The sequence below is a fragment of the Mus caroli genome, chromosome 13 (assembly GCF_900094665.2).
Source record: "Mus caroli chromosome 13, CAROLI_EIJ_v1.1, whole genome shotgun sequence".
NCBI classification, from domain to species: Eukaryota; Metazoa; Chordata; class Mammalia; order Rodentia; family Muridae; genus Mus; species Mus caroli.
Genome location: NC_034582.1, coordinates 79,391,102 through 79,414,279, shown reverse-complemented (window position 1 = coordinate 79,414,279; position 23,178 = coordinate 79,391,102). Strand labels below are relative to the sequence as shown.

Sequence of the window (23,178 nt, the reverse complement as noted above, 5' to 3'; positions counted from 1 at the left end):
TGTATGAGTATTTTGCCTGTATGCACGTTAAGTGCACTGGTATGGTCCTTGTGCCTACATAGGCCAGAAGCGGACAAGAGATGTTGAGGAGCATAGTCACCATAGGAGTGCTGGCAAGTAAGCCCTGGTCCTCCTCTGCAGGTGTAGCAGGTGCTCTCGATGCAGAGGTGTCTGCTGCCCACAGATCCTTATCTCTGCTCATCTGCTAGGGGTGTTCGTGTGTGTCATTATTGTTTTTCCAAACTTCACATCTACATCTTTGGGATTTCTAATGGAATGTTATCCCATTTGAAGCCTGTTGTTGATACTTTACTAACTAGAAATTATAAATTATAGTGGGTTAGGATTTTAGTTTAAGTGGTTTACATTTATGGGTTATTGTTTGAAATTTCCTGAAACCCAAAGCGTATTTTGTAGTCATAGGGAGTTTTTGGTTTCACTGTATTTTAATTCCCTATAATGTATTGGATTCTTCATAATTTATCAGTAATTAATTCTAGATCTATATATAAACAATTTGGGTCTGCCATGCTATATGTTTAATGATTTTTAATTTATAATTTAATTTGTAATTTAATTTTGAATCTTTTCATTAAATACCTCCATTCCTCCCTCGAAACTTTATATTAAAGAGAAATTTTGCATGAGTAAATACTAATTCTTGCAACATGTATAGTTTTTGTTGTAAAACAGTTCTTTTAAGGTATATGAGATGGAAGTTTTTAATTTTTTAGGAGCCTTATGGAAGTTTTTAATTTTTTAGGAGCCTTATATGGAAGGTGTCAACCCATTTATAAAAAGTAATAAACATCGCATGATCATGTTTTTAGATGAACTTGGGGTATGTATATAATTTTCAAGTTCTTTAAGAATAAGCTTAGCCATATAAGTAGTAACCTTTAAATTTTAAAACCAGGACTTCAAAATAAAATCTTTTCTATCCAAAATGTTTTTTTCACTTATTCTTGTTTATTTCAAGCATACACAATAGTGGCTTTCAACCAGTCATCTTTCAGACTGTCTTTTCATTCATACCCTTTAGCTATTGTTGGATTTATTAATCTTTTAAGTTGTAGCTAAACCAAGATTTGAAGCCATTTATATTAGAACTAAAGTTAGAACTAAATGAAATAATACAATTATTATGCCTCACTTGAGCTTTTATAAATTAAACTGATACAAAATTGAACATATTCATAATTTCTGAGACCCTAAATAGTAAATTTTCTACACTGAATGAATTTTTAAGTAAATATATTCATAATGTGGCATGTATACACGGAGACCAAGGTGAAATTAGCATGCATGTGTGTGTGTTGAGCCAAGTTTATGTCATCAAAAGTATAGGCGATTCAGTTGTAGTAGTGTATTCCGACTCAGTGATTCATTTTAAAACAAATGTCAAAAGCCCTCTTTGGCAAACAAATGGGGTTAGGAGGAAGCCCGACAACATAAGTTCTATATTTATAAGAAACTTTTATGTGAACTTCTGCAAAGATTCTATTAGGAGTACTTCTAATTATTGGCATTTAATGCAATAATACAGTATTATAAACTTATTATGATGGCTAAGTTACTTCATGAAGGTTAAACATGTTAATGTCCAATAATCCCATATTTTAGAAATTATCTTGAGCACAGTCTAAAGAAATACAAACAATGAATTTTTATTATACTATCACAATTTAGTTCTTTAGATGTTGGTTAATGTAGATAAGAGTACTATAGTAGTATTCAGTCTAGGAGTTTTAAGTTGTAATGATATCATTTATTTTGCATATGTTCTAAATTTAAAAAGAATTCAGTCATTCTATGAAAGTTGTAGAACCTGGCTTCTTTGTAAATAGAGGTTCTATAACCCATGTTTAGCAGAATTACTTGAATAAAAATTTTTGTACAAATTAATGTTTTATACCTAGTTAGGATAACTTTAGAAGAGACTACAAGGGTTTTTATTTCTAAATGCAGTTTTATGATTCCCTTAAAGAATGTACCTGAACTTCCGGACACTACAGAGCATTCTAGAACTGACCTGTCTCGTGACTTAGCAGCATTGCATGAGATCTGTGTAGCTCATTCAGATGAACTGAGAACGCTCAGTAATGAGCGTGGTGTACAGCAGGTAGGTTTTACAAAATGGCAATATTCATATTTCATAAATAGGACATATAGAAATGGCAAGTGAGTTACTGTTAGTAGTAAGAAGGCATGGTACTCTTTCAGTTACTCTCATACCAAGTGTGTGAGCAAAATTACTTGTGAAGCACAGGAGAACTATATAAGAAATGTGAAAACTAACTACAGATGACACTTTATTATAGTGATTCAAGTTGGTATGGTACATAACTCATACCTTAAAAATCAGTCCACATTAAGTTTTTGCTGTCCAATGGAACTGTAAAGATATTTTAATTGATTTAGTGAAAAGTTACTGGAGATAGTCTCTCTTGAGCTAAGGTAGTTAAATGGAGAGAAAAGGGTATCACATAGGAAAGTATAAATCAAGATACACCCATCCTAAGTCTGATTAATTAGCCTGCGTGGCTAGAATCCAAGCAATCCTAGCTAGTTAAGAATACAATTGGAAAACGGTATTGTTTAACTTAGATATTTCAAGGTTTATAATGACAAAATTTAGCGTAGTAAGACCTTCTCTATTTTGGTTACAACTAAAAATACTCAGTTTATGTCTTGAGTAGAATCCCAGTACCTTTGATAAAGTTTTTATCAAAAGTAATAAATCCTATAATTGAAATTTTAGGCTCTTTATTTGCTTAGTGATTTTTTTTTTCCTCACTATTTCTCCTGTGTCTAGCATGTACTGAAAAAGCTTCTGGCAATAACAGAACTGCTTCAACAAAAACAAAACCAGTACACAAAAACCAATGACATCAGGTAGCAGCCTGGTGTTCTGCATGGATTCAGCATGCCCACCGCGGTAATTCACATCATCATGTCTCCTTTGCTCTTGCCAAAAAGAAAAAAATAAAGAGAGAAAGAAAAAAAATAGCACACTTTTCCACATTCCAGTGATGTGTGAGCTATGCAAGCAAAAACCCAAGATTCTGCTGAAGAGTAACTGCCAGCACCTTTGTAAGCTATCTGTGCAGAATATTGCACACTTTTTCCACATGGAATCTACCAAACTCTGAGCCTTGGTGTACCCTTAACAACAACAAAACTGCTATGACTGACTGTGTCTTGAACTTTGAAAATATATTTTCAGTATATCCAATTGCCAAAGTTTTGCTGTCTATTGGAAAAGGAACTATGAAATCAACTGACAAGGAAACGCATTCTATTGACAACAGAATTTAATGGATCGCACAGTTATTACTGTAATTTCTTCATGAACATGACCATTTGACTGTTCACTGACTTTCTTTGTATTTACAGTTTCCAGAGTTTGACATTATAATAGGAACAATCTTGCTGTATACTTTTTAAAAATACTGTGCTATTCTTTCTGGAACTGTTGAAAGACAATATATAAAATCGATGAATCTATTGCTCATCAGCTTTATTTTTTAAACATACCACTTATTTTGTTGGAATTGTCAAAGACTGTATTTAGATCTCATGCTTTTGTTAAAATGTTTACAACAGTAAATAGTTTAAATTCAATAAATATTATTGGTCATTGTACCAATTATTGCATGTTACCCATTTGACCATTTTATAGATTGCTGATGTCTTTTATGTTTAAACGAACTGCTAGAATACTTTTGTCATTTCTACGAAGGTTTTTGTTATCTTTGATTATGCAGATAACCTAATCAGCCACTTAACAACTTACACATCTTTTAATTTGTACTTGTTTTTCCTGCTGGATATTTAGTTTGTATAGTTCATTTGCTCTTGTGTATGTATTTTTGTGTGAAGTATTCACAAGGGTTAAGTTAAAATAAACTAAGGGATAGCTTGCATAACTGATTAGCTTACTCTAACTTTGTTATAGTTTTCTTCCCACTTTAGGGATAGTTCAAGCTTTAATATCAGGGCAAAATCAGGGTTATTTTTATTGTTTCTTTCACAAAGGAGTCCATTTATTTACTCAATATACAACTTGTTAAGGAACATGTGTTCTCTCCTATATTTTGTTGAAGATGGGATTTAAAAACAGTATGTAGCAGAGTATTCTTAGTAATCAAAATAGGTTTGCTGTTTTCTTTTTTTAAAGAACCACCAAGGGAGGTACTAAGGAAGGTATTAATAAAGTTTTCTCAATAAAAATATTTTTCTGAAGGCCTAGATCCATAAAACATTTGATTGTATTTATCAAGAGATATTGTATACAAGGACAAATGTTAAGTAATCAAGGTCTATTTCCCTTTGCTGAGAATCAAACTGAGAGGCCTAAATTGTATTCTTTAGAATATTATTGAGAGATTTCCCTAGCTTACATATAGGGCTGAATGCTACCATAAAGGTAAATTTACTCTCCTCACATAGTTTCAATCAAGTTAGTGGTGGTAACAAAATAAAAAAAAAAACCCTGCTTCTTGGCTTTGTTGTCAATGCAGTTCCCATTATTGATGTTGACAGTAACTCATCTCTGTCCTTAAGTTTATAAGGTGGAAAGGCTACAGACAAATTAATGTAAATTTGGAAAACAGTGAGAGATCCAGACTCTAAGGCATTTTAGTTTGTCCTCACTGATTGTGTTTGGCCATGACAGCCTATTTTTTTTTTTTTTAAGCCTGAAATGCTTCTCCCTTTTCTATTTATTTTAAAAGAAATCTGACTTATCCTCATTTTTGTATTATAGTAACATGCTCTGTCTTTTAAATTGGAGTGGGAAACTTGTTACTTACCTTCTTAGGCCCTGTAATAACTAGGTGGTCAGTGATGAAATAAAATCTTTCAAACCTATTTTTAATGGGGATGGGTAGGAAATTTTCAGAGAAACATGTGGCCCTCGCTTTAATGCCAAATTTTTAGTGATATGAAAGAAAAGCAGACACACTGCGAGCACTTGCAGTTCTGTCTATAGTCTAGCATGTTGTTTTACTTGAACTATACTTGGGCAGAGGAGTGTTCATTTTTACTCTACTTTTATAAAACCCTACAAATAAACTCAAGCCATAAATTAGAGATGAAAATGCACATAGAGTAAAGACCATTTACAAACATAGCTAAAATGCTACCTACCCTCCTGGGAAGTGTATCATGGAATATGTAAACTAAGTAGATTTAGATTCAAAGTAGTTGAGTTTCTCAGAATTTCTTTAAGCTGGTGTTCCAGAAAAAGAAACATCAAAACAAAACACTGGTCTAATATATGCATATCTATCTTTATTTTGGTCTTAACTGTAACACATATTATTAATATACAGCAAATACATACTAGTATGTCAAGCACTGCTGTGACTAATCCCATTAGGAGCAGGCATTATCATTTTTCCCAATCTGTATTTGGGAAAATAGCACATTGAGATATATAATTAACTAAAGTTATAGAAAAATAGAGGCATATGTTTTGGGTTTTTATATTAAGGTATTTAATTTAAAATTTTTGAATATAATTTATCTACAGATTTCTAGTCACTATAATTCCAAATTTATAAGGATTTACTGAGAGATAATCATTTAATGATAAAATTGACTATATCATTTGCTATGACTTATCTGTAGTAATTTAAGATTTTTTTATCTATACTCAAAAATTCTATTTTTATTTAAACCTAGAAGATATCTGTAACTTCATGTAATAAAATTTAACACCTAAGTACTAAGTAAGTGCCCAGTACATTCTCCAGCTTAGTAACGAATCATCAATACTTCAGTCCACTGGCGAAACATTTGAGAAGCATTTGTAAGGGCATCTGCAGGATAAAACCTATTTTCTTCTTAACTTTTCAGATGTTTACCTATTGTTCATTTTTTTGTTGTTGTTGTTTTTCTGGTATATTGCTTCTAAATGGAAAGGTTTGTTTATTATAGTTTGTCTAAAACAATACAAGGAAGTGCACCACAGTTTGACTTTGTCCACCACAGGAGGACATGGTTTGCTCCTAATCCTAGTGGATTATGAATATTCAAACTAGGTGGCATTCACCTCTTTTGAAGCTATATGTTATATAAAACAATCACAAAATATATATAACAACTAGAAAAGTTTAATATATTTTGATGTTTTCACATTGTACTATTTTTTAAAAAAGTAAAATGTCAGACACGCTTCCCACTTCCGTTGGTTACTAAGTACTGCTGCAGTCATTTATTATGGTTAGAGAGAGTCTACCAGGTCGTCATCAGTCCATTCCTCCTAAAGGGAAAACAATGTGGTAAGGGTAACATTGAAGTATTGAGCCATTTGTTGTTTACCTCCCTCCCTTTAAGAAATGTGGATTGACAACAGTCTACTGTAGATGGGTTTGATTTTTTTTTTTTTTATTTTTTCTTTTGAGATAGTCTCCTATTATGTCTTCAGCCAGCTTTGGATCCTCTATATCTCAAGTGCTTGAACTACAGGTATGTGCTAAGTCCTGCACTTGGCTGTGATAATGACATGGCAGCTGCCCACTCTAAAGGAGTAAAAAAGTTATCTTTTTGCCTGTGCTTATTTATCCTTGACTTCTTAAGACATAGATTTTAAAGCTGGGGTAAGGCAAGGACAGAATCCTTAGAGAATAGATAAAATTTAGCATCACTGCCTTCTATCATAGGAAGTTACTTCAATCAAGTAGCTTACTTTAGAAGTGGTTCACAGTCATGTAAACATAGACCATGCATAGGCTTCCTGATTAGCGCCATGTAACAAGCAGCTGCCAACACGCTCCTGCCATGGACTCCAGTTCCCCTGAACATAACCCAACATAAATCTTCCCTTTAACCATTTCTTTAAAATTTTTACTGTACATAAACAGGTGAGTAAACATTTAATAATGTCAAACTTTAGAGGTACTTGTAGTCCTAGTATTCGGAGGGCTCAGGTGAAAAAAGAACTGGGAGTTTAAGACCAACTTGGGCTACAAAGCAAGACACTGTTTTAAACACTCTCAGCCCCAGCTCTCTATAATGCTTATAATAGTTCAGAACAATACACACTAACTTAGGTCGTGCCAGAAAATGTAAGTTATAACAAGTTGTCTTAGGGAAAACATACCTCTTCCTGTTTGGGTTTCTTTGATACATAGTCATCATCTTCATAGCCTTTTCTCTTCTTCCTATAATTAAGCAATTATCGATTAGCAAAACTGATAGTGGCAACCATACCTATAAAATAAGCTAGCAAGGCCATATGAACATGTGGTAGCCCTCAGCTACAATGACAGCACTCAGACTGAGGCACTAGTATTGCCTTCAGTTCAGTCTAGCATGGGTTAAAAAATGAGACCCTATCTTCAAAACCAAAATACATTATGTACTGAAGAGTAGGGACTAGATAGCTGGAAAGGTATTATCTGTGGATACAAAGGCAATATTTAATATTTAATCCAGTGTAGCAAGAACCTACAAAGATGAAAACAACAACGAAAAGGTTGACCATACCCATAAGTCCCAGTTCTTGTGACTCTAACCAGATTATTGGATAATCATTGGTTACACTGTGATACCTGGCCTCAAGTAAACATAGCAAAGAGAATCTAGAGGGAAAAAATGCTGGAAGACCTTGTCTTGGTTATCATAAAACCATAGTAAAGTGGAGTGCAGTGGTGGCACACACCTGCAGTGCCAACACTCAGGTAGGATAGGATAATTGAGAATCTGAGGTGTCCTAAACCAGACCCTGATTAGGAACAAATAAAAGGACACACTATAAAAGCTATGGTTATTAAGAATATGGTGGTGTTAATACATCAGCAGTCAAAGCAGACAGGCAAAAATGGCTCTGCATATCTGGTGACAGACTCAGTGGGGTTAGACACCAAGATGGACGGCCTGGTTTGTTCCCCATGGCATATGGAAAAAGGAAAACTGACTCTTTTATGTTGTCCTCTGCCCTCCACAAAGGTACTTGCTTATTAAGTACATACTGAAATACAATAAATGATTTAAAAACTGGATATACCTTTTAATTTTATTTGTGATTAAAAATTGTCAACTAAGAAAACAATGAATACTTAAAAACAAACTAGAAAAACTACTAATATTGGTTAAAAAAACAAACTAAGCCCCCCCCCACAAGCCTTTACCCTTCCTAAGCATTTCTTTGTCAAAGAAGTGTAAGAAAAAAACATAAATAGGATAAACATCTTTAAAAAAAAAAAAAGATGTCAATATATAATGTATTACAAGAATAAAATGCCAGAACCAATGCAGAAAACTTACAAATGGCTATTAAATCTGGAAACATCAATAGTTACAGTAATCAGGGAAATGCAAATGGTCAAGGTGACTATCTTTTTCACCCAGACTGGCAATGTTAAATGCATGATGTGGACACATTACCACACACAAGTATTTCATGCATTTCTACAAAGAAAAGGTTGGCAGATGGTAGACCCATCTGGTAAGTGACTTCTGAGATCAAGATCTGTTTGATTAAAGGAAACATTGGTGTTTACTCAGTGGGTGACTTAGAAGAATACAGTAACTGTACAATGAAAAATAAAGGCAAAAATGTTAATGATCAAGGAAAAAATAAATGCTGTGTGCTGAAGTACTACTACTTAGTGTTGTTCATGAACTGTTTCCAGCCTGCAGTGAGATACTGTGTATTTAGGAACTATGCAGCAAATTGACAGTAACTTTTAACTGGTGAATCTAACAGAATTTAAACTTATATTTTTATGTATATTTCACTTTGGAGAAACTGATTGTATTTTATAATTTTTAAGTCCTTCTTTTACAAAGAAATATTCAGACACTCACAGGAATGTAGACATCTTTTTTGGCAGGGTTGGCAAAGCAAATGGCAACTTGGAATAAAGTGTAAACTCTATCGATTAGAAATTTCTGGATTATGGCCCACTCCATTACTAGCTGGAACAGAATTAATAGTCAAATGATCCAACTATGAGGACAAATTAGTAAATACTTTATGTTTATAGGCCATGCAGTTTCTGCCATAACCACTTAACTTTTCTGCCACAGAATGAAAACAGCCACAATAATTATGTAAACCAATAATGGGCTATGTTCCAATCAAACTCAATGTAAGAACACAGTCAAGTGCTACAGTCCTTCTACTTACCAATATGTCAACTTTAATTCTCTACAACCTTCTGATATTTACTGGTTACTACTGAAACCTACCAATTCAAGATTTACTTGAAGACATGTTTTGAAGCTATATCTGTAAGACAACCGTCCTATAATTTGCACTCTGTAAGCCCTGGGAGTCCTCTACTACAACTACATTTAAGAAATTAAGCCATGACTATCTTGTGCTGAAGATTTTGGCATACTCTTCAGCTTTTTACACATATTTGTTAGCATTTCTCTAATAAAATAAATAAATAAATATTTATAGCTATCACAGCTAATTCCCATTACATGTTAATAAATAAGTAACAAGATTAGAGTCAATACATATAAAACAAAATCTTTTACTTGTATTATCACATATTTAAAAATTAAGTTACAATGGATCTTTTATGTAGAGAATATATATTTTATAGTAAATTCTACATTAGCCTACAAAGCAAGAGACATTAAATATGCTCTTATACTTACACAACCTAACAGCATATTTTACTCGTTCTCCGACACAATGCTTCCTTACTTGTTTATAAAAATTAATTCTAAAACAGTACATTTGTTCACCAAAAAATATCAGGTTGGCTAAGAGACAAAGGTTTAACATAAAGTGGGAAAGCAAGCCAAGTAACACACTAACGATCAGGATCAACCTGTAGGATGAAAGCCCAACATTTCTTCCTTATGTTTACTTCCACTAGAAATGTGCACATAGGCCAACCTGGGGACGTGGACAAGTATAGAGAGCCCTTGCCTATGGACAAGGCCCTGAGCTTGCCTCCCAACACAGACAAAATCAGTATACTCAACTTTTTATAAAGTTTGACTTAGGTGCTAAGATTAACAAACTTGTAACAGTGAAATAATTTAACAATTGAACTCAATGACTTTGTGAACATAACTTCTTTATCATGCCTACTTACGTGACCACATTAAGTGCAAGGTCAGAAGAATGACATCGCTCCAACTTCTGTTTCAGAACAGCAACTTCTTCAGACCTGGGTGGCTCATACTTTTTTACTAGGTTTCTCATGCCTACATGGGGATACAAACTCTTTTTTAATAAAAACTCAGCTAAATGTGGTGGCACATGCCTCCATCTCTACACTCTGGAGGCAGAGGCAGGTAGAACTGAGTTTGATGCCATCCTGGTCTAGAGTAAGTTCCAAGAAAGCCAGATTTACACAGTCAAATCCTGTTTTAAAAAAACAAAACAAAACAAAACATCTGCTTTTGTATAAAAAAAGCATAATCTAACTTGCTTCAGGAAACTGAAGACATTGGTGATGACATATTCTTACCAGGACTTGTATTCTGTATTAAGCAGCAGCAGCTTTTAAAGTTCAAATAATGAGTATCTGCTATATGTCACACTATATATAGCATTAATATTAGCATGCTGTATATAATACTGGTAGTAATGTTTTCCAAGTGCCTCTATGTTTACATTTTGCTCAACTTAAGGCTTTTGAAATAGTCCCTATGTGATTTAGTAAATATTCTTTATTCTCTACCACCAGCCATACACATGAACAATCTATCCCAAAATATACCCTCTTATTTATAAGAACATATAAAAAAACCAAGGGTGTTTCCTTAACAAATTAAATGTTGAAAACAAACTATAGATCAGTAAAGATAAGACTATATACAATACTTTCTATCTTATCTTGTTATGTTTAACATAATAAACCAAAAATCTCAAGATTAGAAACATGATAGTCCAGGGACTTATATTGTATGGCCATGTGCTTTCAGACTGAAATTGGTATTTGTGATTAAACATCTTTAGATCAGTATGTATTTTTATAAAAAGAAATATGAATACCTTCATATTACTAAAGCTGAGTATTTTTGAAGCATTATCCTTGTTTCATATTTATTAAAATAAGTGGAACAAAATAAAAATAATATAAGAAATCAGTAATTAAACCACAGCCTTCAAATAAGCAGTGTGTTTTCTTTATAGTCCCCTCTACTACCAAATTGTTAGAAAGTACTATTATAAAAAAAAACAAAACCAAAGGAAAAAAAAAAAAAAAAGTACTATTATCAAATCACAATTAGCTTTGGAAGTGAACCCTCTAGTGGTAAATATGAAGACCTACAGTTTATAGGGAAAAAAGACCAACCCTCCATTATGCTCAGAAGAAATCCAAAATTACTTAAAGCAAAGAATCACTTCAAGGCATGCAACTGCATGACTTGAATCTCAGCTTTTAAAACAAACATTAAAATATATACATACACATTTACTATCACCTAAACAAAGGTCTGCAATCCTATATTTTATTGTTTTGCTTTACCTCTAAAGTATGTCTCCATACCTATGAACATAATTGCCGAGACAATGAAGAACTAAATGTGGTGGCATGCCCCTACCATTTTCACACTCATGAAATGGAGGCAAAAGACTTCAAGTCTAAGTCTAGCCTGGGCTGCATTGCTAGACTGCGTCAAAAACACAAATTAGTGATATATATATGCCAAATATGTATGTGTGCTTATATATACGTAGGTATGTGTATATGTATACACATATATGTTACATGTGCACATACAATTAATACATATGCATGTATTAATTAAGCAAAAATTCAAATCAGAATTTCTAAGAGGATTTCTCAACACTAGCACCAAGAAGTTTTTGGTAAGCCTGTTATCAAAGTCTATATTAATTTTCCAAGGCTCCTATTAAAATTATTATTAAGTTGGTGTTTTAAAGCAACCAACTGTATTCTCTCACACTTCAGAGTCCAAAAATCGGGAATCTTGTTTCCCTGGGCCCAAGTCACAGTATTGGCAAATTTTGTCTGAAGGCTCTAATTGACACATCACTCCAACATCTGCATATCTTTTGTTGTTTTCACACTGTTTTTCTCAAACGTCTCTTACCTTCTAGTCATGAAGACCCTGTGACAACATGTACTATTTTGCTTCAGTAATTCAAGTTATCATCAGCACCTTCTCATGAACTAACCTGTACAACCCCATCTTTTACAGTCTCAGTTAACAGATACAGGTTCCACAGATAGGACATAGACCTCCTTTAAGGGGGCATTTTTAAGCAGCATTCTTCATGGCTTTTTGGTTTGGATAGTGTGGGTTTTTTGATGTTAGTGTTTGAACAAGAACTGAAATGAGCTAGACAAGGGCTTACCACCTAGTTCCAACCCACCTAGCTGACAAACCTCATTTTTATCGATCTCTAAGCTGTAATAGTCAATGTGTCTGTCTTCTGAAATTGACACCTCTCCCTCACCAACCCCCATATGAAAAATTACTGGCTTTGTATTGGTTGATCAGTATATGACAGATATTAACTAGTTAAAATTATTTACAAAACAAATGCTCCAAATGCAAACCTTCCCTTGAAGTTAGCTCTCTGATTCTAAATGTCTACCATATATTTGTGAATACTTTCAAAAGAATCTATTCTGACTTAGGCCTTTCTAAATCTGATATCCATATTCTCTTTTTAAAGATAAAAGAATTTCCTTTCACATACCTTCCATTTATTCTTGTCAATGAATCTTCAATGCATTTTGAGAACAGTAATTCAATAAAAATAAATTGAAATACTAGTCTACTACAGCATTTGTTCAGAAAGCAACTACGTTAATAGCACTTACTTTTCATTATATCCAGTAACTGTGACAGGCAAGTTCTGTTTTCTTTTAGCATTAGACTCTCTGATAAATAGCTGAAGTAAAAAAACAACATTTTAATTCATTGAAAGCACATAGCACACTGAAAAGACAGGCATAAATTATTTACCTCCATGTTCATTACATCAAAGACAGTTTTAAAATTACTTAAGACTATTACTTATTATTTGAAACCTCTACAGTACTAAAACCTATTAGAGTCTGAAAACTTACTAACACTTCTGCCAGTTTAAGAGATGTGTACTGTTAAAAGTTTAAATTTTATTATATATAGCTTTTCAGAGATAAAAGTACTAACAGCCTATATTTATCATTGTTATATTAAATGTTTGCTATAGATACAGCCTAACTACAAGCCTAACTTTATATGTGATTTATGAAAAGTCTGTGCTATAGAGATGGATTTAAGTAAGCTCAAAGGTAGAAGATAAGGAACATGGCACCAGTCAGCTTTCTCCTTTCAGTAACAATGTCATTGTACCTATAGCTATACATGAGCAAGTAACCTACCAACATGGTATTATTACCTCATGCTTTATAAGTCTATCACGTCTGATTTTTATCACGTCCAAAGCAATCTCCGGTCTTTATATATATAGAAAACTTTCTCCAGATAAATTAGTTGTAAAGAATGCAAGGAGTTTTATAAAATGTTGTTGCTATATTTTAAACTACCTAGATTAAGCTATATGACAAAACATTGATAGCTATGTTGCATATTAACTAGTTTCCTTATTCCCCTCTTGTTATGTATTTGCAACTCTCCTGTAGTTTCTTCTTTTTGGGGGGGGGGGTTGAGACAGGGTTTCTCTGTGTAGCCCTGGCTGTCCTAGAACTCAGAAATCCACCTGCCTCTGCCTCCCAAGTGCTGGGATTAAAGACATGCACCACTACCGCCCGGCTATTCTTTCATTTTTAAATCATGTTTTGTTTTGGTTTTTTTCTTTTTGAAACAAGGTCTCATGCAGCCCATTTTCAACTCAGCATAGGTAAGGATGTCCTTTAACTCCTGACATTCCTGTTTCCATTTCCCATTGGCCCTTACAAAGACTCTACACCTAACCTCCAGCCAAGTCAATTATTCACATCGTTGTGCTTTCTTAGCTCAGGGTTTCATTCTTGTATTCCTTAAGTGTAGTATAATGGAAGCTTATTAAATGTTTGCATAGTGAATAAATGAGATATAAACCACAATAGGGTTAAATCTACGTAGTGTGTTATATTTGCACAAGATAGGTTTACTGGGGCTAGTGAAATATCTCAATGATACTGTTCTTGCAGAAGACTCAACTTTGGTTCCCAGCATCCATATATGGCAGCTCTTAACCACCTACCTGGCAGGAGCTAGCTACCTAAGGAAGGCTAAGACTAGCAGGTGACTTTCCTGGAGGTGGTCCACCAATTCTGCATGGCTTCTGATGGGTAAGCTCTGAGAGGCAAGGTCCCAAGGGATGTTCATCTCAGGATTGCTTCTTACAGCTGATATACCTTTTCCTATTACCATCTAATGATCCCTGGGCATTAGCCTACCCTATTGCACAGATTTCACGCACATCAACATAGAGATAAACATTCATGAATTAATGTTGTTTAGATAAATTAATGATTTTATAGAATTCCTGATTTGATTCAAATAATTTTACAAAGAAAGTTTTAAGAGATGGTTTAGTTGTTTTGCCAGAAAGAAATATAATAAAGTTAGAATCAAGAACAGTATGTGTCCACTCCTCATTGAAGAGTAAAGGCTGCATAATAGGGTCTATAATGAGCTTTCACAATTATACTAAGGAGAGAAATAGGCTTGGGACAGATTTGTGATCAAGAAAAATATTCATTCTGGGTCAGATCCAAGGATAAAGCCACAGGTATGCACTATGATAAAACAAGGCCATGTAAAACTGTTGCTTCGAACTTGGATGAAACAATGCTTTGAACTTAGTATCAAGGTCTTTCTGTAACTCCACTTTTGTGTAATATTTTACCTATGAGGTAATTTTCTAAAGAACTTTTGTCTAAGAAGGTGTAAGAAGGACAGAGAGAAGGAATAAAGTGTGGTATCTGGGTGCTCAGCCCCACCCACCAAACACATATATATGTATATGTCTGTCTATATGTATGACATGTAGCTATATGTGTATGTATGTAAGTATGCATGAACACTTGTAGAGCTGATAAGATAGGTGGCTGGGCTTGACTAGAGTCTGTATGTATATGAATGTATATTTTTCTATACATATTGCCTGGTGAAAGATTTTAATTCTTTTCCTTTCTTTTGCCTCTGGTCCATGAAGAGTTAATGAGTTCTAAGCCTCTCACCAGCAAGGGGTCCTTGAGCTAAAAAAGAAACTAACACTTATTAATGCATAAATAGTAAGAGAGCTATAGAGTCAAAACTCAGCACTTATCAGCACAGAACAGTAAGAAAGAGTTAAGTTTCCAGAGGCCATCAGCTTCTGACCCCCAGAACAGAGCCGAGAGTTACAAGGTCATTACTATCAGGCTTTGGCCTTCATCCAGCTCTGTGTCCCACTTCAGCCCATTCCTCAGCTGGAGCAGGCCCTTGGCAGCCAACTCTAGCTCTGGGGAAATTACACCTTTTTGCTGGTCTCCATACATATGGCACCTATACACATGGCATATAATTACAAGTACACATAGATAAAATAAGTGATATAAGAGGTATACATACCATAAATTTTAAAAGGCTAAGGTCACTTCTGTAGCAATAATAAATATTCCCAGCAAGGAAGAACAAAATCTAAATCACATCTGTCAATAGCTGATGTTTTCTTATCATTGTATTTTGAAATTTTTAAGTATATGAAATAGTTTTAAGTTTAGAAAATTTTACTTTCTTCAGCTGTTTATAAAGATGAAACAAAAGAATCTCATCATAAGAGAAATTAAATGAACAATAATAAATAGTATAAATTGTAAAACAACTGGAGTATAACAACTGTTTCGAATTGGCCATTCTTCCAGCTGTGTAATAATATACTTATAGTACTACTACAAGTTTAAGAATTAGCATGTGCATATGATAACATAAAAAAAAATCAAGTGAATTAATTCACATTAAGTACTCATTGTAATGTCTATGTATGTGTGTTTATGTACTGGCTATTATTATTTATGGCTCAACTATAATTTTCATATGGGTATACCCTAAAGCATACTTCTACAAATCCTTACTGAAAGTGTTACACATGCTTTACAACATATGATACAATACATCAGATTTGCTGCATTAACACTGCCTTGTAAATCTATCATACACTGGTAGCTATAATTGTCTTCCAAAACTACCTGTCACACTTCTACTTTAGTCAGAAATATATTCTCTTAGCTCAACAATATTCGATTAAATGCTTTCTTTAAAGGCGATTTCTTTCTTCAATCACAAAACTTACCAGATATAAGGCATTATATATACAGAAATATTGTTTCATGAAGCTTACTTAAAATCTCAGACTCTACTAAGAAGTAAAACTTGAATCTGAACTAAGACAAAACAAATTAATACCTTTCCATAGTAATTCCAGCTCTAGAGGCACTTGATAAAATGGCAGTCAGGGCAATTTGTGAAGGTGTGTATAAAAGATAAGCATCTGTCAACGCAATTCTACTAAGAAAATCATCAGCTGTTTTCCTCAAAATCTCCGGATTCTCCAACATGGGGTATCGAGTCTAGAAAGAAAGTTTATAGATGTTACCATTTCTGAGTTTATTGGATAGCCATACCATTAAAAACTACAGTAACGGGGCTAGTGAGATGGCTCAGTGGGTAAAAGTACCCAACTGCTCTTCCAAAGGGCCTGAGTTCAAATCCCAGCAACCACATGGTGGCTCACAACCATCCCTTACGAGATCTGACGCCCTTCTGGTGTGTGTCTGAAGACAGCTACAGTGTACTTACATATAATAAATAAATAAATAAATCTAAAAAAAAAAGTACAGTAACTAGGAAGTACTTAATAAAGAATGATTTTTATAATTCCTTTCCTCTATTCCAAAAATGAATCTTTCAGTGCTAGATTGTTTGGTATGTACATAGCTAAGTTATAGTCAACAAATTCTGAGTGTTTTCACTGATATGACTTTCAAACTTTTTTGGAATACAACCATGATTAGAAATATATGCTTATAAGAAAAAAAAACAGGAGCATATGCTTTAGCACATTAGTACTTAACATTATTCTCAATTTAGTACATTTCTAACTTAGAAAGGGAAACTCCTCGAGATTCTACGGGATTCAAGGCAAAGCCAAGATATGTAAGATATAGACGCGCAGGTAAAGACTGGAAGGCCACATTAGAAATTGTACCAAATCACTGTCAAAGCAAAGTTTTTTTAATGTATACCATGGGGGTGGGGGGAGTAAATGTAAATGTAAATGAATGTTGAACCAATTAGCCTTCACAAATATCTACAGAAATACTTTTAGACTATGTTCAGGAATTATGGAAAACTTTATGCTGTCAATTCCTTTCCTTAAGGTTTTTTTTGTTTTGGTTTTTCGAGACAGGATTTCTCTTTGTAGCCTTGGCTGTCCTGGAACTCACTTTGTAGACCAGGCTGGCCTGGAACTCAGAAATCCACCTGCCCCTGCCTCCCAAATGCTGGGATTAAAGGCGTGCGCCACCATGCCCGGCCTTTCCTTAAATTTTAATCCCTCAGACTGACTTTAGATACTCATTGCCAAATCCTAGTAGTAAGACAATCTATAAATATTCTGAAACAAAATATATCTGGTTCAACTACAGAGTCCCACATAGGTCTGGTCATTGTCCCCAGATATCTAACCTCTGAAATGATAAATGTAGTCACTCCCCCTTTCTCAGGATTTTCTTAATTTTTCATGATGTTCTTTCTTGTAAATCTTGAACCATTTGGTTTTGAATTCTTCAACCTGATCAGAGTTACTAGAGTTTTCAATAATTTCTTTACTGTATAAACATATAAACATATGTATATATACACACACATATATATGTGTGCATACACATATTTATTTATTTATATATACACATTTATTTTTATTTATGTCTGTCTGTTTGTGAATGTGTGTAATATGTGCACAGTGCACGTATAGACAGTAAGGGGCGTCAGTTCTTCTGAAGCTGGAGTTATGGGCAATTTTGAACCACCACAAGTAGATGAACTTTGGAAGGGAGCACGCATTCTTTAACTGATAAGCAATCTCTTCAGCCTCAGTTTCAATAGCATCTGAATCTAATTTCTATACTTTTGACTTCTGGACATTGGCAGAAAACTCTACAAAAGAGGTTTTGGGATACTACTATAAATTCAAATTCACTGACTTTGGTATGTTTCTTAGCCTAACAATGATGTCTTCCTAGAAAATTTGTTCTTTCATTTGAGTAAGTCTCAAAAAAACATCTTTCTATGGAAAATTATCTCTGCACTTAATAAGGATAAGACTATTTCCATATTTTCACCCAGACTCACTCTCTCCTGTGTCAACACAAGAGCTTACACCTTCTCTAAGGCCAGCTGTACCCTATTTCAAACCCCATGCTAACCTCCTTTATATTGTTCGTAGAGTCTACAGCTCTGCTATACAGTCTCTATTTCCCTTAATTTTTTTCTTATTGCTAGCTCATTGGATCAGTACTTAAGTGTGTCAGTCTCTTCTAGAAAACTAAACATGTATACACCCAACATTTCTTTCATTTTACCTTTCCAATTCAAAAAAAAAACTGTTTAATCTAAGTTATATATACAAGTTCTATCCTACAAAGCATTTTTTCCTTCAATAATGAATAAGAGGCATGAGTTCTCCAAGCTTCCAAAGCACCTGAGCATTCCCCGCCATTCAGTACCACACCAGCATCATGAGGACCATGCTTGCGTGATGCTTATGGAAACCAGTCTATGGTTCAGTGTAAGACACAGTATGTACATTACAGAATTTTGAAAAAATGATAAACAACTATGGTACTGCTTTATGTTCTAGCTGCACCATACACTTTTCATTTATTTTAGAGTGTATGTTTTATACTTACTAGCAAAAAGTTAGTTTTTATGTTAGAGTATGTTTCTTCTACTTAGTAACAAAATGCTAATTATAAAACACCTCAGGTATACGAGAATAACAGAAGCAAGCCATTGCTATGAGAGTATATGACAGCTCCATGCACAGTAGCACCTAGCTAAGGGCAATGTGTAAAGGCGGAACATTGTGATATTGATCACACAATGACAAATTCATCTCGTGTCTCAGAATATATCCAGTAATTAAGGAACATTTATAAGAAACATACCTGTTTTTCTCCCTCTTTCCCTTTACCTGGACAGGATCTTTCTATGTAACCAAGTTGACATGAGACAGCTCTCCTTCATTTATAGTTTTAAAGTTTTTATTTTCTTTGCTTTTATGCCTGTTGATGTGTATCTGTGTTTTGCCTGCACATATGTCTATGCACTACGTGTATGCCTGGTGATCAAGAGGGGCAAAAAAGAGCATTGGACTCCTTGGAACTGGAGTTACAGGCAATTATGAGCTATGATGTGAGTGCTGGGAACTGAACCCTGTTCATCTAGAAGAACAGCTAGCACTCTAAACTCCCGCATCTCTATAGTCTGTTGTCTTTCAACTTATTCCCCTAAAGCCACCAATCTCCTTTTTTTTTGTCCTTCTACACCTTAAAGACAAATGTCAACAAACTCATGAATGACCTTTCTGGCACAAAATTCAGCAAATATTATTACACTCCATTTTCTCTGTGTAATCTAAGAAGAGTTGGAAAGATGTTCGGCTTACTTACAAGAGCACTTTCCTTCCCTTTGATTTCCAACAATCCTACAACTCTGGATACATTTTAGTCCCATTATAAGCTTCTTCATTTTTCAGCTACTCTTTAAACATTTCTTATGACCATCCCCACTGTTACCCCTTTGCCCATTCACTCTTTTCATAATGCAGGATACATACAGATGTCTAATCTTATCTGATGGTATAATGCCTATTTTGGCTCTCAACTTGACTACATCTGGAATTATCTAGAACCCCAAATGGCTCATGAACCTGAGGGATTGTTGCTTAATTCATTCATTTGAAGTGGGAAGATTCATTCCTAATCTGGAATTCTGAGGTAGAAAGATACTCCTTTAATCCAGATCTTTTGAGGTATTAAGACTCACTTCTAATTTGGGTCACACCTTCTCCTGGAAGCCTATATAAAAGACATGGTTGTAGGAGGCCCTTCTTTTTGCCTGCTTGCTCTTGCCTTGCTAGCACTGGCATTAGTGCTTACTTCTTTGGCATTCCAGTGTATGCTGATCAGCTGAGACACCCAGCCTCACAGCCTCACATTCCTGGATGGGTTCTGGGATCTTCTGTTCAGACGCACTCATTATTTGATTAACTGACCACATCCTAGTAAATCCCTTTTTTCTCTCTCTATAAAGTTACTCTAGAGAAGCCGGATTAGTATAGACAAAAACTAACCTGTCAGGTGCCAACAGGCCATTTTTGCACACTGAGAACTCAATCATACCAGTTCTCTAGACAAGGCTTTCACTATCTTCTTTTCCCTTTGTTCAACATCTTCAACACTACTTATATAGTCTAGACTTTTGCCTTTAATTCAAGCCAAACACTCTTTCCCCTCCATCTCCAGGCTCTTCACTTCTTAAGTGAGCTCTGAATCTGAGCTCCTGACTAGGAAGGTCTCTGGGTGGAATGTTCTCTCCTTACCTATTTGCTACTCTTGATTTGAATTTCACTTCAACTGATGCTTTCTCAACAGTGTTTTCCTTGCTTTTCAATCTGCCATCTTCTAATAGAATGTTTTGATTTCCCTATATAAAATTTACCACAGTCATAGTTATCTAAGGTCCATGAAAGTTGTCATGGTTCCTGTCTTGTTCCTAGGTTGCACCCCAAAACCTGTTTAGCATAAACAGAATATCTACAACTGCTCACCTGAAAATAACCAGTGCCTGACTTTTCTTTGACTTTACTTAGACTATTAACAAGTTAAACTGACTATGTCAGATTAACATATGTATTAATATGTGGCACATGTAAATACATAGGTATAAATTCTATACATTAAATATACACGTGCACATATTTGTGTTACAAGTTTTGTGGTGTACTCATACTAAATTGCCAGGCTAGTCTCAAACTCCTAAATTCAAAGTGGTCCTCCCACCTAAACTTCCTGAGAAGTTTTCCTCTGAAAGAGGAAGTATTTTCCTCTGAAAATACAGGTAGGTCTCACCTATGTACTTGTAATTTTGGTGCTTTTATTTGTGAACTGAGTACATAAAACATTTAAAATAAGATCAATTTATATTTTAGTTTAATATTAACAACTTTTTGAGGTTCTATAAGTCACTAGGCCTAGATCTATGACAATATATATCGGTTACAAGAGTTACAATAATTCTTTAATGACATTACTATAATCTCATAATCTACTATAGAAAGTTACTAAACCAGAAACCTGGGAACTCTTATCCAATAATCTTAAGAAACAAACTCTCCAGGTGTGCTCTAGTGCACAATGAAGTTTGAAAACTATTACCCTAGACTCTCAGGTTGCACCTGTGTTGTACGAGTTAGTCTATTACTGATTATAAAGTTTTCAATTCGTTTTAGCAAACAATAACAAAGAATTAGCTCTACTAGCTAATTTCCAATCAGCAGGTTTACCTTTATATCGATGAGGAAGCCTTCAAATGGTCTATATGGATTGTGGACAATAAGGTGAAAATTAAGTTGTTGTATAAGTAGTAGTTCATATTCTAAAATCTGTTCCAGTGCCTTCTCTTGTCCAAGAGGACTCTCTCGAAGATTTCCAACAAACTGAGGACTAGACACATTGAATTCATCGACTTTGCAGGCCAAAAATGCACAAGTAAGCCTACATAAAAAAATAAAGGACAGCAGAAATACCTAAATATTACTTTGTAAACTGCATAATATTGGAATGTAACAATGCTAGACACTGCAGGAAATTAAAAAAAATGGACTTAAAAGTGTTCCTTTTTAAATTTTTATGCGTTAGACTTAGGGGAAACTATAAAGTTAGATTGGCCCATCATCTACTACTGCTACAGTATTTAACCATTATTAATAGCTTTATATAGTCCAACCAGAGACTTGAAAAAATAACTAAGTAGTGTTCATCAAGAACTATAAATGGAAGATTTAACAGAATTGATCATGTGCATATACCTTATGACCATAGAAGACAGGTAATGGTAAGTAATACTGCAGATGGTCATCAGCAGAAGCCTCAAGTCATTTGAGTATGTAGTTATTACCAGCTTACAAGCAAACATGAAATTCCCCTGGGTTACTAAATTAAGTTCAGAGAAACTAGTGTAAGAAAGCTACTGCTGACAGCTTTTAGAATCTGAAATCACAATAAAGGCCTGAGCTTGACTGGTGGGAATGAAATGGGGACAAACAGAAGCATGAATGACAGCAAACTGATGAGCCCTATATTAATTATGTTCTCATATATAATGGTAAGCATAATGCAGAGTATAATAAACTTCTGTTTAGCCAAAATGAATCCGAAGTTACAAGATCCATAAACTGAATGGAAATGGAAAGCAATTTCCTCAAATGATTCTTAGCCTGAGCAACTGGGGAAATAAAGGTATCACTGACAGCAGTATTGGTAGAATAACTAGATGTAAGGAAAACTATGTGAGTGGTAGACAAGTTGCTGTTCAATGTCATTAGCTATAAAGAACATAACAGCAAGTAAGAAGACCTTATATCCAAATAGAAAAAAAATTCAAGTCTAAATTGTTCCTAACTGAAATTGTCAACTATCTCTCATATACAGTCCACAGATAAAGGTTCACACATTATAAACATCTCCGTTCAAAACCAAACCAAACCAAATTTATACTCACATTATTATCCGAGGGTGATATTCCATTACTGAGTTATTAAGATAAAAACGCTTGAAATACATACAAGCTGTACCCTAAAGATTAAAAATAAAAATATAAACATTTATAAAAGCATAACCTACTTCCATGTAGCATGTTAAATTTTGAAAAACTTAATTTATTCACTCATGCCCAGGTTTCCTTAAAAACATTTTCTACATCAATATGTTAAATTTTCCCTTAATCAAAATAAATTGTGATAAAGTACAACAAAAACTGTTGAGTGAAGTTTTAAAAACTCTACTGCCGACAGAGGCAGACAGCTTCTGGGACAGGCGGGAGCCACAGAGCTGCTGAGGCAGCACCCTTTTGGGGCCACAGACATCCGGCACCCTCCTAGCTGGAAGACAGTGGTCTGCCCTGCACAGGAGCCCTCTGCCTCAGGAGCAGGGAGCACATCTTGGATCCAGGACTCCACTGAATTTA

At 34.5% G+C, this 23,178-nt stretch overlaps 2 protein-coding genes across 2 annotated transcripts in view; one reads left to right on the top strand and one right to left on the bottom strand.

The window, feature by feature from the left end:
* Positions 1 to 8,004, top strand: part of Rasa1 (RAS p21 protein activator 1) — an 82,336-nt gene extending 74,332 nt beyond the window's left edge. Inside the window, exons 23-25 of the mRNA XM_021180504.2 lie at positions 764 to 841; positions 1,988 to 2,122; positions 2,816 to 8,004. Of these exons, the coding sequence (XP_021036163.1) occupies positions 764 to 841; positions 1,988 to 2,122; positions 2,816 to 2,899 (297 nt within the window). The 3' untranslated portion in view covers positions 2,900 to 8,004. The remainder of the gene's footprint in view (positions 1 to 763; positions 842 to 1,987; positions 2,123 to 2,815) is intronic.
* Positions 5,269 to 23,178, bottom strand: part of Ccnh (cyclin H) — a 24,347-nt gene continuing 6,437 nt past the window's right edge. Inside the window, exons 3-9 of the mRNA XM_021180109.1 lie at positions 22,714 to 22,787; positions 21,497 to 21,707; positions 16,336 to 16,499; positions 12,777 to 12,847; positions 10,068 to 10,179; positions 7,109 to 7,169; positions 5,269 to 6,268 (exon numbers count right to left, since the gene is read on the bottom strand). Of these exons, the coding sequence (XP_021035768.1) occupies positions 6,230 to 6,268; positions 7,109 to 7,169; positions 10,068 to 10,179; positions 12,777 to 12,847; positions 16,336 to 16,499; positions 21,497 to 21,707; positions 22,714 to 22,787 (732 nt within the window). The 3' untranslated portion in view covers positions 5,269 to 6,229. The remainder of the gene's footprint in view (positions 6,269 to 7,108; positions 7,170 to 10,067; positions 10,180 to 12,776; positions 12,848 to 16,335; positions 16,500 to 21,496; positions 21,708 to 22,713; positions 22,788 to 23,178) is intronic.